Source organism: Vulpes lagopus, chromosome 14 (assembly GCF_018345385.1).
Source record: "Vulpes lagopus strain Blue_001 chromosome 14, ASM1834538v1, whole genome shotgun sequence".
Taxonomy (NCBI): domain Eukaryota; kingdom Metazoa; phylum Chordata; class Mammalia; order Carnivora; family Canidae; genus Vulpes; species Vulpes lagopus.
Genome location: NC_054837.1, coordinates 28,882,404 through 28,899,955, shown reverse-complemented (window position 1 = coordinate 28,899,955; position 17,552 = coordinate 28,882,404). Strand labels below are relative to the sequence as shown.

General features: G+C 42.4%; 1 protein-coding gene across 1 annotated transcript in view; it reads left to right on the top strand.

Moving 5' to 3' along the window:
* Positions 1 to 5,024: 5,024 nt before the first annotated feature.
* Positions 5,025 to 17,552, top strand: part of ANAPC5 (anaphase promoting complex subunit 5) — a 41,368-nt gene continuing 28,840 nt past the window's right edge. Inside the window, exons 1-4 of the mRNA XM_041728504.1 lie at positions 5,025 to 5,302; positions 9,808 to 9,887; positions 10,769 to 10,878; positions 11,740 to 11,932. Coding sequence (XP_041584438.1) covers positions 5,096 to 5,302; positions 9,808 to 9,887; positions 10,769 to 10,878; positions 11,740 to 11,932 — 590 coding nt within the window. The 5' untranslated portion in view covers positions 5,025 to 5,095. The remainder of the gene's footprint in view (positions 5,303 to 9,807; positions 9,888 to 10,768; positions 10,879 to 11,739; positions 11,933 to 17,552) is intronic.

Sequence of the window (17,552 nt, the reverse complement as noted above, 5' to 3'; positions counted from 1 at the left end):
CAGTGAGTGACTGCTAATGGGTCTGGGGTTTCATTCTGGGGCCATTAAAATGTTCTGGAATTAGATGTTCTAGAATTAGATGCTTGCTGATTCTTTTCCCATCCAATCCAAACCTTTGATTGTAAATGTGACTATCCCAGATTCTAGGGAAGATTAAGTGGCTGCCTGAACCACAGAACTAGTTAGTTTTCAAAGCCAAGACTAGATCCTGGGGCGGGGGGGGGGGCGGGTTCTGATTCCCAGGTCAACTTTCCTCTTGTTTCATCAATTGAACACATTTGAATCATATTTTCTCTGATTGGCAGGAGAGTATTTGGTGACTGGGGAAGCAAGGGGGACAGTCACTGAATACCACATAAGATGAGAAAGGCTCATATAGGAACAAATCAAGGAGCCTGAAGCTTTTTCTGAGGACTAAACAGGTCTGGCAGGATAAATTGCTTTTAGAATTTTCAATTATATATTAATAAAGATGATCTTGGTTGCAAAAGCCAAAAACCTTCCTCAATCAAGCTAAAGCAAAAAGCAAACTTTTGTTGCCCCAAATGAAACAAATATTTGCTCATTTTTGTGGTTGGGTGATTATCTGCTAGGAAAACTGATACAGTAGAAGGATGAGCTGCAAGAACTATGATCTCAAGGTAGAAACAGAAGTTAATGGACCAAAGCTGTCTATTTCTTTCTCCCCTCCCATCTACCTCAATTCTGCTTGTTTCTCTTTGCAAATCAGCCTTGTTCTCTCTTCCTACAGGTAGACTTTTTTTTTTTTTCTGCTGGCACCAGGGAATACGGCATCAAAAGCCCTATTGGCAAACCCAAGACAAAGAGGGAACTTTTTTCTCCACCGTCCATACAGCAAACCTTGGAGAAGGATCCGATTGGCTGTGCCAGAGCCTTATACCTATCTCTATATTCAGAAGGGCATGCTCTGTAATAATTTGCTCAGATCAAAGGCAACACATTTTGGAGGATGATAGTAGAGAATGCTCAACAGACAAAACAAATAAACCTAACTCCACTACCAGTTATAAATCCTTACTTCTTTTATTGACTTGGAGGGCTGCTTTGAAATGTGAAAGGTGAAAAAGATCTGCATTCAGTTTTCATAAAGTAAGGGAGGTCAACCACACATCTATAACAGCATGTTCTTCCTGGTCTCCTGGAGATAGATACTGACCTGTCTCATCAGGGATTTTTTTTAAGATTTATTTATTTATTTATGTGAGAGAGAAAGAGAGAGAGAGAGAGAGGCAGAGACACAGGAGGAGGGAGAAGCAGACTCCATGCCAGGAGCCCAATGCGGGACTTGATCCCGGGACTCCAGGATCATGCCCTGGGCCAAAGGCAGGTGCTAAACCGCTGAAGCACCCAGGGATCCCCTCATCAGGGATTTTTGACTTGTGACCTATGCCACTTCTTTTTCTCTATGAGGTCAAGTAACTGTTTTATATATTCACTGCTGTATCCCTAGGACTTAGCACAATGTCTGGCACATAATAGATATTCAAAATTATTTGTGGAGTGAATTTTAAGGATTTGAAGCACACCTGACTCAAAAAAATCTTGGCAATAATGAGCACATACCAGATGCCAGGTGCCTATGTCAGAAATTGAGACTGCAGAGATTGAAAAAACAAAACTGACACCCACCTTTGAGGCACTCACAGTCCATCAGAGGAGCAAGCAAAACATACATGTAATAAATGGGGCTTGCACAAAGTGCTATGAAACTGGGTCACATAACCTTAGAGAAGATGATGGTATAATACATCCCTAAGAGTTAAAGTGTTTTCAGAATTTTAATAGGATTTAAGCATGTTCTTAAAATCAAATATATACAGATGGAAACAGAAGTTTCCAACCCAAATGCTGGCAGGTGAAGCTGCGTCAGTGGGTAAAGTAGGGTAAATGGGTGACACAAACTGCCTTTTTAAAAAATGTTTTATTTATTTATTTGAGATATATATATACATATGTATATATGTATATATACATATATATATATATATATAGAGAGAGAGAGAGAGAGAGAGAGTGTGTGTGCGCACAAGCTGGGGAGGGCCAGGGGAAGAACCTGCGATCATGACCTGAGCCAAAGGCAGGTGAATCAACTGAGCCACGCAGGCGCCCCTCAGTATGCCTTTACATTAAAAAAGGGGGAGGGGTGCTTACAAAAATAAACTGAAGCAAAGAAGTTATTTGCATAAGACATTTCCTGCGAAAAGTCAGTTTCCCCTTTTACAAATAAGTAAGTTACTGAGATATTGTATGTGATAAAATGTACAGAGTTGTATGTCAAATATATATGTAATTGTGTGTCTCAGGTACACAGAGCTGTGAAGATATAGAATTAAGGGTTTTTATTCCAAGCTACCAATACTTCTTTTCCAGCACAGTAATTTAGTCTGCCTCCTTTCCTGTTTTTGTGAACTAAGGCCATATATTCATTCATTAGTCCTTAAACAAATAGTGATTGAGACACAAATGCAAGGCACTGGGCACAGTGACTGTGAGTGTGTAGCCAAAGTTGAATAGTCATGGTTTTTCTTCCAGGGGTCACAGAGACAACTACAGAAGGCAAGTCAATATTCATAATAATCGGGCTACAGTTAAGTGTCTTGGGAGAGATACAAATGGATGGAAGGGGAATTGTAAAAAATCGGTTTGAAAATATTGTCTAGGGATTGATTTTGTAGGGCTACAACTGTCAGACTAGAACATCTTGTAGTTTATGGGGCAGGAAACGAAAGTGGTATCACCTTCTATATCCAGTAAGGATGCAAGGCCACTTGCAACCTGACTTGTCTATCTCTAAATGGCATTTGTGAAATAGAGAAAAAAAACGCTTCCTCAGGTATTTTTTTTAAAGATTTATTTTATTTTAAAGATTTTATTTATTTATTCATAAGACACACACACACACACACACACACACACACAGAGGTAGAGATACAGGCAGAGGGAGAAGCAGGCTCCATGCAGGGAGCCCAATGTGGGACCCGATCCCAGATTCCCAGGATCAGGACCTGGGCTGAAGGCGGCGCTAAACTGCTGAGCCACCCAGGGTGCCCCGAAGATTTATTTATTCATGAAAGACACAGAGAGAGGCAGAGACATAGGCAGAGGGAGAAGCAGGCTGCTCACAGGGAGTCTGTTGCAGGACTCGACCAGGGATCATGCCCTGAGCCAAAGACAGACTCTCAACCACTGAGCCACCCAGACATCCCCTTCCTTGGCTATTAAAAGAGCTAAATAAAACTCCCAAACTTTGAGTTTAGAAATTAACATAATGAATCAAATACAATTAAAGATTTTATTTATTTATTCATGAGAAACACAGAGGCAGAGACATAGGCAGAGGGAGAAGCAGGCTTCCTGCGGGGAGCCTGATGTGGGACTCGATCCCAGGACCCCAGGATCACGACCTGGGCCAAAGGCAGATGCTCAACAGCTTAGCCGCTTAGCCATGCAGGTGCTCTCAAATATGAATTTTATTTTTTTAGTATTTTTAGTATTTTTGTATATTTTTTATTGGAGTTCGACTTGCCAACATATAGCATAACACCCAGTGCTCATCTCGTCAAGTGCCCTCCTCAGTGCCCGTCACCCAGTCACCCCCGCCCCCCCTGCCCACCTCCCCTTCCACCACCCCTTGTTCGTTTCCCAGAGTTAGGAGTCTCTTATGTCCTGTCATCCTCTCTGATTTTTCCCACTCATTTTCTCTCCTTTCCCCTATAATCCCTTTCACCATTTTTATATTCCTCAAATGAATGAGACCATATAATGTTTGTCCTTCTCCGATTGACTTACTTCACTCAGCATAATACCCTCCAGTTCCATCCACGTTGAAGCAAATGGTGGGTATTTGTCGTTTCTAATGGCTGAGGAATATTCCATTGTATACATAAACCACATCTCCTTTATCCATTCATCTTTCGATGGACACTGAGGCTCCTTCCACAGTTTGGCTATTGTGGACATTGCTGCTACAAACATCAGGGTGCAGGTGTCCCGGCGTTTCATTGCATCTGAATCTTTGGGGTAAATCCCCAGCAGTGCAATTGCTGGGTCGTAGGGCAGGTCTATTTTTAACTCTTTGAGGAACCTCCACACAGTTTTCCAGAGTGGCTGCACCAGTTCACATTCCCACCAACAGTGCAAGAGGGTTCCCCTTTCTCCACATCCTTCACAAAAGACTTGATCTTTGACCTCTTGGTGATTTTCTTCTTGCCCATGGCAGCTGTCACTTTTCAGGGATAGCGGTCAATTCCGGCCACCAGGGCATGGCTGTAGGGACGGTCTGAGGTGCCCTCATCAATGTTCTTCAGGATGATCGCTTTGTGTCGGAGTAGCTTCCGGCCAGGACCAGCACCACCTTCTGGGGTTTCACCAACTTGCCCATCTCTGCCGCAGCCACTCGAGCTTACAGCAGAAAGGAAGCTCAAATACGAATTTTAAAGATGCAAATTTGCTTCCTCTTCTTCTTCATTTTTTTTAAGATTTCATTTATTTATTCATTCATGAGAATCTCACAGCGAGAGAGAGAGGTGGAGACACAGGCAGAGGGAGAAGCAGGCTCCACGCAGCGAGCCTGACCTGGGACTCGATGCCGGGACCCCAGGATCAGGCCCTGGACTGAAGGCAGCGCTAAACCGCTGAGCCACCTGGGCTGCCCCGAATTCTGCTGCTTTTAAACAGAATTGTTTCAAAATTCAATTTTAACTGTTTTTTAATTAAACAGATGGGCAGGTCCTCCACCCACCCCAACCTGAGCCATTCAGCCCCAGGCCCCCGAGCATCCATCATCTATCTCCCTTCTACAGTCCGACCCCAAGCCTCCCGGGAACCTAGTTGTTCCGCTGGAGTTTCTGTAGGGGACTCCGTGTTTAAGTGCACCGTCTTTGCCCCGCCCTGCACAGCACCCTCGGACATTCTGATTGGCTGTAGCCTTCCCATGTGCTCTGGTCTGGCTTCTCTGATTGGCCGACGGCTCACCGCGAACAAGGATTCCTCGTTTCCTGGGCTACAGCGAGGGTGAGCGGAGGCGTAGGAATCCCGGTAGCTGGCGGGCTTCTGGACCTAGTCCGGGGGCGCCATGGCTAGCGTCCACGAGAGCCTCTACTTCAACCCCATGATGACCAATGGGGTCGTGCACGCCAACGTGTTCGGCATCAAGGACTGGGTGACGCCGTATAAGATCGCGGTGCTGGTGCTGCTGAACGAGATGGGCCGCACGGGCGAGGGCGCCGTCAGCCTCATGGAGCGGCGGAGGCTCAACCAGCTGCTCCTGCCGCTGTTGCAGGTGAGCGGCCCCCATCGGCTCCCGCTCATCCAGCATGCCTTTCCTGAGCACATGCTCCGTGCCGGCGGCACGAGTGTTTCTCGGATACTCTTTAAGCCCTGGAGGTCCTCAAAAAAAAAAAAAAAAAAAAAAAAAAAAAAAAAAAAGGAGTCAAAACCACCTGCTCACAAGGAGTTACTTACCATCCGTCTGGCAGGTGATTTCCATGCATTTTCTGCAGGTTCCTATTTGGCTCTAGCATTTATTAGCTAAGTGATGGGGGGAGGAATTCTTTTCTAAGGTCCACCCATCTTTTTTTTTTTTAAAGCTTTTATTAAAAAAATAAAGCTTTTATTTATTTATTCATGATAGACACACAGAGAGAGAAGCAGAGACACAGGCAGAGGGAGAAGCAGACTCCATGCAGGGAGCCTGATGCAGGATTTGATTCCGGGACTCCAGGATCACGCCCTAGGCCAAAGGCAGGCACTAAACCGCTGAGCCACCAAGGGATACCTATCTTTTTTTTTTTTTTTTTTTTTTTTAAGTATTAATTTGTTCATAAGAAACACACACACACACACAGGCAGAAACGTAGGCAGAGGAAGAAGCAGGCTCCCCGCAGGAAGAAACACTTAAAATGGGACTTGATCCCAGAACCTTGGGACCACGACCTGAGTCAAAGGCAGATGCTCAGCCACTGAGCCACCCAGGCAACTCCTTCACTCCTGTCTTCTGTAGAAAAGGGGCTACACCAGTCCTGAGGGTTGGAGTCGGGTGAATCGGGGAGGCTCCCAGAGGACCAGAATAAGTAATGGTAATGATCTAAAACTGACAGCCAACCTTGAACACTTACTGTTTGCTAAGCACTTAACGTGTCTCCTTTCATTTCGCAGACTCAGGTGATAGCTTGAGCAGTTACTAGCTGTGTGACTGGGGCAAGTTCCATAACCTACTTGGGTCTCTTTTTTCTCTCTGTAAAATGGGGACAGTAATAGAAACTGTGTTGTAGGATGGCTGTATTAAATTAGAAGACCGGGGCACCTGGGTGGCTCAGTGGTTGAACATCTGCCTTCAGCTCAGATGGTGAGGTCCTGGGACCGAGTTCCGCATCAGGGTCCCCACAGGGAGCCTACTTCTCCCTCTGCCTACGTCTCTGCCTGTGTCTCTCATGAATAAATAAAAATCTTAAAAAAAAAAAAAAGATCCATGGAAAGCATGTCACAGTTTGTGGCACATAGTAAAGTGCTCAGCGTTAGCTATTGTCATTTGAATGGGGTCTCATAGAGCATATATCTTCTTTTATATTGGTTGTGGTTTTTCTTGTTCATTTGTGTGATTTTATGACTCATGTCTCTCCTCTTCTAAGCTACTATGAGGGCAGTGTTTTATCCTACTTTTGTTCACTCTTGAATCCCCAAAGCTTAGTAGAGTGCCCTAAATAAAAGTGTGGAGTAAGTGATATGGGACATACCCTTTTGTGACAGATGCGTGTATTTAGGTGAATGGGGAGGACTCAGAGGAAGAGGAGAGTTAAGCTGGAACTTGAAGGATGAGCAGCGGTGGCAGAAACAAAGATCTAAGGTCCTGGGCCCCCACATTATCAATATGCTTGATAAAGGGCTTTTTATTTTATTTTATTTTTTTTTGCACAGAACATGGTCATGTACCTTTTATTTTATTTTATTTTTTATTTTTATTTATTTATGATAGTCACACACACACAGAGAGAGAGAGAGAGAGGCAGAGACACAGGCAGAGGGAGAAGCAGGCTCCATGCACCGGGAGCCCGACATGGGATTCGATCCCGGGTCTCCAGGATTGCGCCCTGGGCCAAAGGCAGGTGCTAAACCGCTGCGCCACCCAGGGATCCCGATAAAGGGCTTTTTAAAAAATGATTTTATTATTTATTTGAGAGAGAGAAAGAGCAAAGGAGAGTGAGAGGAAGAAACCGGTTCCCCACTGAGCAGAGAGCCCCATGCAGGCCGCTATCCCAGGACCCCAGGATCATGACCCAAGCCCAAGACAGATGCTGAACCTACTGAACCACCCAGATGGCCCAGGGACTTTTTTCTTTTCTTTCTTTCCTTTTTTTTTTTTTTTTTTTAAGATTTATTTATTTGAGAGAGAGAGAGAGAGAGCATGTTGAGCAGGGGGAGGGGCAGAAGGATATTGAGCTCAAGACCTTAAGATCATGACCTGAGCTGAAACCAGGAGTCTGCTACTGACTGAGCCACCCAGGTGCACCTAAACAGCTTTTTAAAAATATATCACCCAGGGACGCCTGGGTGGCTCAGTGGTTGAGCGTCTGCCTTTGGCTCAGTGTGTGATCCTGGAGTCCCACATCGGGCTCCCTGCATGGAGCCTGCTTCTCTCTCTACCTCTCTCTCTCTCTGTGTGTCTCTCATGAATAAATAAATTAAAAAAAAACCCACAAAACATTTAAATATATATATATATATATATACACACACATATATATATATATATAACCCATATTAGTTGGGGGAGAGAAAGAATACTGAGAACACAGAGATTAAGTGGTTTGCCTGGTTGGTTGAATATAAGTAATGGGGTCTTCATTACTTGTAGCTCCCAGTCCTAGATGCATTACTATTATTATAAGTGTATTTTCCTAGTCCATTATTGAAGTAAAAGTCATAATACTGAAAGATTTGGTACTAGAGAAAAGAAACAAAATAGTACTCGTGTTTAACTCACACATCTTTCTGTCTTTGCTCATGTTTTTTTTTTTTTTTTTTTTCCTGTCTGAAATTCTCCTTTGTGGTTCTTTGGCTAAATACTATGTGATCTAGAAACATTCCCGTCAGACTTCCAATTCCTTTGTTTAAGGTTTGGCTTTACACATTAGTTAATTTTTAAAAAACTAGTTAATTTTTAATTACTCAACTAATATACAAAGATCATTGTAAAAACTTCAGCTGATACTAAAATTGATGGAGTTGTGGTTCTACATGTCATCCAACCCTTTTCCCCCCTTTCAGAGATTATCACTGTTATGTTTATTCATTCAACTATTTGTGGAATCACAGGTCAGAACGGATCTTTCTAGACCTTTTGCGAAATCCATGTGTATATAAATAGGTAGATGCATATGAATGTAAGGATATGTATGTATCCTTTTTATTTAATTTTGCTTAAATTTGTTTTTTATTTTTATCTTTTTAAAGGTTTTATTTATTCATGAGAGACACAGAGAGAGAGAAGCAGAGACATAGGCAGAGGGAGAAGCAGGTTCCCTCTGGGTAGCCTGATGTGGGACTCGATCCCAGGACCCTGGATTCACGACCTGAGCCAAAGGCAGATGCTCAACCACCTAGTCACAGGCGCCCCATAATTTTGCTTAAGTTAAAAAAATTTTTTTTAATGTAAATAAAATTCTATTCTACAGCTTGCTCCTTTCACTTAACCAGTCTTGGGGATCTTTCCACGTCAGCACATTTGAATAGAGCCACTTCATTCTTTTTTAACAGCTGCATTATATTCCACAATAAGAAAAGAAACAGCTCTTATTTTTTTTTTTAATTTTTTATTTATTTATGATAGTCACACACAGAGAGAGAGAGAGAGGCAGAGACACAGGCAGAGGAAGAAGCAGGCTCCATGCACCGGGAGCCCGACGTGGGATTCGATCCAGGGTCTCCCGGATCGCGCCCTGGGCCAAAGGCAGGCGCCAAACCGCTGCGCCACCCAGGGATCCCAGAAACAGCTCTTATATTAAATATAAACAACTCCTAATATTAAGTAAATTTACAACATATTATAAGTTATAGATAACTATTGATGGACTTCTAGATTCTTTTCAGTTTTTCATCATTTCAAACAATGCATGCCAAATATACCTTCCCCAGAAGTGAATTGCTTTCCACATCTAAAATTGGCATATATAGTATCAACTTACTCTCTAAAAAAGATCCAGTGTTTAGTTTTAAACCTCAATTGGATTGTATAATCTTGACAGCCAAGGTTGCATACTCTGTCTCTGCTGGTACCTTTTATGGACTTGGGCATATAGTGTATCTGCCTACTTTACAAGGTTTTGGGAAGGATCAAATGAGATTGTGAAAAAATAGGATTCCTGTGTTTGAATAATGCTTTCCAGTCTACAAAGCATGTTGCCTTTTCTTACTCTTTCTTTGTCATAAACAAGGGAGATGGTTATGATTGTCTACGTTTTATTGATAAAGGAAACTAGCTTTGCCATGATTACAAAATAATAAAAAGGAACTCCAGGTCCTCAGAATACAGTCTATGCTTTGTTTCCATTTTTAAACCTTTTCCCCAGCTGACCAAGAATGGTTTGCAGATTTGAAGTATTCCTTTAGCGTTTTATTTATTTATTTTTCCTTTCCTTTAGCGTTTTAGATAGTTGTTTTCCTGATTTGAGATTTCACATTTGGAATGATTGTTAAAGCAGAGGGGTTGATAAATGAATTCGTGTTTACAGTGTATCATTCTCCAGCTCCTTAAAATTTATCTGTGCCCTCCTTGTCTTCTTTACCCAGGGCCCAGATATTACACTGTCTAAACTGTACAAGTTAATTGAAGAATCTTGTCCCCAGCTGGCAAATTCAGTACAGATCAGGTAAGCTTCCTTTCCTTCTGGATATGTGAAAATATGTTTATGTAGATGAAAATTAGAAAAATGTACATGGTAATGAGTTCTCTAAAAATATATCTTTGTTACTCTCCCTTGTTTTTCTATGTACTGTACTTTTTTTTTGAAAAATGGTTAACATCGGGATCCCTCGGTGGCGCAGTGGTTCGGCGCCTGCCTTTGGCCCAGGGCGCGATCCTGGAGACCCGGGATCGAATCCCACGTCGGGCTCCCGGTGCATGGGGCCTGCTTCTCCCTCTGCCTGTGTCTTTGCCTCTCTCTCTCTCTCTCTCTCTGTGTGTGACTATCATAAATAAATTAAAAAAAAATTAAAAAAAAAAGAAAAAAAAAAAGAAAAATGGTTAACATTAAACATTCTGTTTCAATTTTTTTTTTTTTAAGATTTTATTTATTTATTCATGAGAGACAGAGAGAGAGGCAGAGACACAGGCAGAGGGAGAAGCAGGCTCCATGCAGGGAGCCTGACCCGGGACTCATCTCTGGTCTCCAGGATCAGGCCCTGGGCTAAAGGTGGCGCGCTAAACCACTGAGCCACCCAGGCTGCCCTGTTTCAAATTTTATTTTTCTATATGGATCTACCTTGTTCTTAGTTGTTGCAAAGCATTTAATTTTTGCTGGTTGATGTGCTACTTTGACAAATTTTATGATCAAGGATACATGAGCAGTTATGCTTTTTAGAATAAAGAGAGTGACATTTTGGATTGTCAAGTTTGTTTTATGTGTCACCATTTTTATGAATCTCTGAATTGCTCTTAAAATAGATTTATTGGAGATAATTGTGGAATATGAAACATGAGAAGATGTTCAGAGGGACTTCCTAAAATACGCACCTCAATTTTCTCATTCAGAATCAAACTGATGGCTGAAGGCGAATTGAAGGATATGGAACAATTTTTTGATGACCTTTCAGATTCTTTTTCTGGAACTGAACCAGAGGTTCACAAAACGAGTGTAGTAGGTATGAAGCTCTTCTAAGGAGAGCAGAAAATGTTTTCATTGAAATGAGCAGCTTGCTTAATCACATGTATCATTACTCTGCCATATCTGAACAAACACAATGGGGTGTTGGACATGTTTTAATTTATATTTATTGCCTTGCCATTTTGTCCTATGTTTAAGCGATTGTCTTGTGGAAAATCATCTTCTGTTTTGTCTATAATAGTCCAATTATTAGCTCTGGTCCTGGGGGCATTTAGGGTTTCAGAGCTCTTTTTCACAGTTCTCTGGATTCCTTGTCTGCATTGTACGACAGTAAGTCAGGGTCGCCAACTAAACTTTTATGAAAAGAGGTAAGTAAGAATATATTATTGCTATAGCTTATAAAATGAGGGCATACATGAAATTTCTTGAGGCTTGTCTATTAGCTTTCTATCCATGCTCCATCCATTTGGCTTTTTTGCGTGGTAGTTTTTATGTTATTCAGCATCAGCTATTATATTGATCTCCTGTGTGCCAGGCTCTGGACTTAAAAGATAGACAGGGACCTTCTTATGGAGATCACATACTGGTAGGGTGGGGCGAGATGGTAAAAAGTAAACAAATAAATGAAATAATTTCAGATAGTTCCATCAGCCGCAAAAAAAACATACTGGATGGATAAAGATGATGGAGTGTAGGGTAGAGGGTAAGGTGAGGACTGAACCCTGAATAAGAAGAGGAAATTAGTTTTGTAAAAGATGGGGGAAGAACATTCTAGGTGGAGGGAATAGCAACTGCAAGTGTCTTCTTTTTGATTCTTTTGAAGGAAGAATTGCAAGAAATAGTTTCCACTTTGTGTAGCCTGGATTTCAGTTAAGCTTCACCTGTGTTTGTACTGTAGGTTTGTTTCTGCGCCACATGATCTTGGCCTACAGTAAGCTTTCTTTCAGTCAAGTGTTTAAGCTGTACACCGCACTTCAACAGTACTTCCAGAATGGTGAGAAAAAGACAGTGGAGGATGCTGATATGGAATTGACCAATAGAGAGGAGAGTGAAAGAAAAATGGAAAAAGAAGAACTTGATGTATCTATAAGGTAACTTGGGTTTTTCCGATAGGCATCCCTTTCCTGTGAAATAATATAATTATAGGCACAGTAAATCCTCATTCAGAATTCATGTGCTGCCTGCTATGATTTTGCCCCTCCAGATCTAAGAAGTTGACCCATATGGGCTGTATCACTGGGCTCCCTGCCTTCTGATTCCTGATGGGGAGGCACTAAAGGCCAAGAAGAGTGGGGTCAGGCTGTGATCTGCTGGCTCCCTTCCTTCAGGGTCATAGTGGACTGGCTGTTGGGTCACAGCTTCTGTGACCTGGTCCTCTCTGCATTCTTCTGGGGTCTGGGAACTAGGACAATGTCCCAGGCCTGGGGTGTAAGGTACCCCATGGTTACCATTCCTGGGGACTGTATTGTTCCTTATGGCTTCTCTGTCTCCTGCCCCTAGTTTCACAAGCTCCTCCCAAATCCCCCCATTTAAATAACACCATTTGTTTCCTGCTGGGACCCTGACCAGTAGTGTTCCTTATGTCACAGTTGATTCATTCAGTGAAAATGTATGGTGTGCCTATTAAAGTTTAAGCAGTGGGGGACATGGTGCCCCTGTTCACCTAGTTGTTCAAGCTCAAAACTTAGGAGTGTCCTTGGTTTCTCCCTCTCTGCCACCCCGGCAGCCTAGTAGTTCTTCCACAATAGTCTGGACTTCCACAATAGTTCACTTGTCTGTATCACTACAGCTGCCCCTGCAGCCCCAGCATCAAATCTCTACTTCTCTAGCCTCCTTGCTGGCCTCTTTGCCTTCACTCATGTCTTCCTGCAATCTGTTTTTCATGCAGCATCCGAGGGAAACCTCATGAGCGTAAATCATACCATGGCACCCTTCTGCCCCAAACCCTCAGTGACTACTGTTCTTGGAGTTTAGACCCAAATCCAAGCTTTTCATGGCCTCCATTCCTGTGTGATCTGGCCCCATCATCTTCTCTACCTCTTGCTCCTTGCTCTCTGCTTAACTCTCAGCAGTCTAGCTGCTCGGGCTTGGTTTCAGCTTCATGAATACTCCACACTGCTGTGGGCTTCTGATTTCAGCTCTAGTGTCATCACACAGGCCTTCTGTGACCACATATCTGAAGTAACCTCCATTCCAAATACTTCTGGCTTCTTTAGTTCCTTCATGACTCTCCTCATTAAGTAACTTGTTATGTTTATTGCTTAGTCCTTTGTATTTATGTCTTCTGCCTTGGCACCCCTTTGGGTCTAAGACCCTTCTCCATCTTGCTTCATTGCATTTTTACCAGGGCTTAGTTTAGTGCCTGCCTCCTAGAATGTCTGTGAATATGTGCTGGATGAATAAATGAATGCAGAGAATCAACATAGGCAGCCTGTCACCCATACTGGTGAGTGGTCCTGGACATAAAGCAGTTTTTATTGACTTCACTTAGCTATCTCACTTCCCCTCACCTTAACTGTTACCTGGGATCACTTCCCAAATAAACACTGCTACTCTGAGGGAAAAACACACACATGTGTGTACACATGGATAGTATATTCCATATTCCCTGACCTCAAGGGCCCACAGTGTGGCAAGGAAGACTGACATCACAGATCATTATGCTGCAGTGTGCTCAGAGTTTTCAGCCTCACCTGCTAAGGAGGCTGGCTAACCACCTCGGGGGGATGGATAGTTCCTGAGAGTGGCCTTTGGTTACAAGATTTGTTTGGCACATCCTGGGTGCATGAGATTATAGTACCATTAAATGCTTCCAAAACCTCACTTACTCAGAATTGCTTATAGATGCCTCTCATCTGGTGGAGAGGTGGCACAGTGTGGGTTTAAGTCTGGCTCTGGTGACAGACTCCTGGCTTTGGGTTCTGGCTCCTCTACTTACTCCCTGTGAGACTCTCGGCCAGTTACCCTCTCTGTGCTTCAGCGTCCTGATTTGCAAAATGAGGCATCATATCACTTCCTCAGGGGGTCATTGTGAGGATCAAACATGAGATCCACTAAAATGGACAGAGCTGTGCCTGGCATGTAGTAAATATCCAACAAATACTGGCTGTTCTTGTTCTCTACTTTCTCTATTGGCTCAGCCTCCTAAGGAGTGCTTCTGGGCTGCAGGGTGGTCTTTGCTCTGGCTACTTGATATACTTCAAGTAGCAGAATATCACTTCTTGTGAAATGCTAAAATTCAGATTTATTTTGGTTTGACTTTCTCCTAAATTAATCTGATGTAATTAGGTCTAACTGCATCATTTTATTTTTATCCTGTTCTAAGAACTCATCTGTATGTGACCCAGTGTATACCATGAAGGTTCATAGTTTCAGGCCAAATGACTATGTTGTAATGTCACATTGTATGCACTATACTAAAACAAAACAAAACAAGAACAAAAGGGAAAAAAGGTCTGCAGTGAATTTTGTGTATAAAACTTTTATAAAAAGTTGGGGTGGAGGGACATCTGGGTGGTTCAGTGGTTGAGCGTCTGCCTTTGGCGCAGGATCCTGGGGGTCCTGGGATCGAATCCTGCATCAGGCTCCTTGCATGGAGCTTTCTTCTCCTCCCTCTACCTATGTCTCTGCCTCTCTCACTCTGTTGGTCTCATGAATAAATAAATAAAATCTTAAAAAAAAAAAAAAAAGTAGAGGTGAAGAATTTGATACCATAAGAACTGAGAATCAAATCACATATATACATTACAATTTTATATCTTCAAAGATAAAACTGGAATGTTTTCCCACCTACAATGTACAGCAGCAGAATGCTCTGCAATGGTTAAAAAATGTATATCAATGTAATATTTCAAATATAATCTTTTTTTTTTTTAAGATTTTATTTATTCATGAGAGGCACACACAGAGAGGCAGAGACACACGCAGAGGGAGAAGCAGGCTCCATGCAGGGAGCCCAACGCAGGACTTGATCCCAGGTCTCCAGGATCACACTCCGGGCTGAAGGAGGTGCTAAATTGCTGAGCCACCGGGGCTGCCCTCAATGTAATATTTCATTCATAATTTTCCAATAAATGACATTTCTGGATAAAAAGAAGGTGTATAGTTTTAGAAAATAGTGTACATACAGTAACTGAATTTTGTCATTGAAATTAAGGAGATATATTATTTGTTTTGAGATATACTATTTAAATTTTTTTTTTTTAATTTTATTTATGATAGTCACACACACAGAGAGAGAGAGAGAGAGAGGCAGAGACACAGGCAGAGGGAGAAGCAGGTTCCATGCACCGGGAGCCCGACGTGGGATTCAATCCCAGTCTCCAGGATCGCGCCCTGGGCCAAAGGCAGGCACCAAACCACTGCGCCACCCAGGGATCCCTTAAATATTTTTCTAATTAAGTATTACAATTTTTTGTCCACAAAGAAATGACTTTTCTTGTAATAAGATTTCTTTTTATTTTATAGAATATGTTTACATTAAAAATATATGTGTACATTTATTTCTTTGTTAAAGAGAAAAATTTCATTTTTTGGTGATCTTTTCTAATATTTTATTGCATTATGAAAAGTTTCACAATTTAGCTCTTTTATTCTTCCTTTCTTTATGTTTTTATTTTTATTTTTTTTAAGTTCTTGGAATGTTTTCAGGTCTTTTCTTCATGAAAGTTATTTTTCTTGTCCTAGACATTTGTATTAAAATTAGAAAGGACGGGGGTAGCCTCGGTGGCGCAGCGGTTTAGTGCCACCTGCAGCCCAGGGTGTGATCCTGGAGATCATTTCCCCTTGAATGTTAATTTAGAAGGGAGGGAAGAAATATTCAGGCAACAAATGTTTATCATTTTAAAAAAGTCCAATCACAGAAGAGAGGGCACACTGAAATTGAGCCTCTGCTTTGTTTGCTGGCAGTTGCCAAGTGCCAGCAGGCTGATAGGATTTGCCTTGTGAGTCTACAGTGGAAGCTACTGGTCTGCAAGCCGCCTGTAGTTACAGCTTCCCTGTGCTTCTAAAAGGACCTAACAGGAGTAGAAATTCTCTGGTAATTCTTCACTTGCCAGTGATTTAATATAAATCTCCCAAATTCCTGAATTTATTCAACAAATACTTACCAAGTGCTTCCTGTGTACCCGGCACCATGTTTCAGTGCTGTGTTGTCAGCCAAGAGGAGGAGGCCCTGTCCTGGAGGCTCGTGGGGAGGGTCAGATAAGAGAGAGGCCGTTGGTAAGTAATGTAGTTTCAGAGTAAGTCTGTGCCGTGAAAGGAAATGGGACCCAGGGGTAGAGGGACTGGGGTTTTGGCTGGAGAGGGAGCCAGGTGATGAAGGAGCCGGGAGGAAATGCCAGAACACACGGCACACACACAGCTTCCAAGACAGGACAAGCCACCATGTTGGAGGCACAGACAGAACAGTGTGGCTTTGGGAGAGGGGCTGCTTCACGCCCTCTGGTCACATACTTCAGAAGGGTGGTGTCCTTGCTTCCTCCTCGGATGTCTGGTAACTGTTCCTGCCCCAGTCCCTGGTCTCCCCTACTTCTGTCAATACTCTGCTCAGAAACCTCCAAGGATTCCACAGTCTCCCCACCAGGTGTTCGAGACCTTCCATAGTTGATTCTTTATTTCTCTTTTTCTTTCTTTCTTCCTTTCCTTCCTTTCTTTCCTTTCTTTTCTTTTCTTTTCTTTTCTTTTCTTTTCTTTTCTTTTCTTTTCTTCTTTCTTTTTTCTTTCTTTCTTTCTTTCTTTCTTTCTTTCTTTCTTTCTCTTTTTTTTTCCTTCCTTCCTTCCTTCCTTCCTTCCTTCCTTCCTTCCTTCTCCTTCCTTCCTTCTTTCTTTCTTTCTTTCTTTTCTTTTCTTTTCTTTTTTCTTTTCTTTCTTTTTTCTTTTCTTTTCTTTTCTTTCTTTCTTTCTTTCTTTCTTTCTTTCTTTCTTTCTTTCTTTCTTTCTTTCTTTCTTCTTTCAGAATTTTATTTGAGAGAAAGCATAAGCTGGGGGAGGGGCAGAGGGAGAGGGAGAAGCAGGCTCCCCACTGAGCAGGGAGCCCTATGTACGGGTTCATTTGCAGATCATGACCTGAGCTGAAGGCAGACACTTAACTGACTGAACCACCCAGGAGCCCCACAGCTGACCTTTCTGACCTTAGTTCAGTTTCTCAGCTTGGATCCCTTGCCTCAGCCTGTCTAGGGTCTCATCTTTTGTTTTCCTTTCCTGGAATGCCTTCTTCCTTATCATTTTTTCTGCTCCTTCCCAACTTGCAAGGGATTCCCCCATTTCTCAGTGCAGAGTTCATATTCACATTTGGCATTTATCACTTACTGCCATCTTCTCACCTGGGCTGGTCTTAGCCTTCCCCAGGACTTGGAAGCCTATTAACACATTTTATGTCCTCCAGGACCTAGACTGGAGTTTTATGCATTGCGAGTATTCAGAAACAACAACAAACCTCTGTTGATTGATCTCATATTTAAAAATTTTCAATTACAGTGGTAGGTTTAAGCCCCTTAGAGTAATCTCCAGACTTCTGAGAATCTGACAGATGCCATGTATTGGGTCCTTATTAGAAATGCACATCTTTGCCAACTTTTTTTTTTAAACATTTTATTTGTTTATTCATGAGAGACCTAGAAAGAGAGGCAAAGACACAGGCAGAGAGAGGAGAAGCAGGCTCCATGCAAGGAGCCGAATGTGGGACTCAATCCCAGGACTCCAGAATCACAC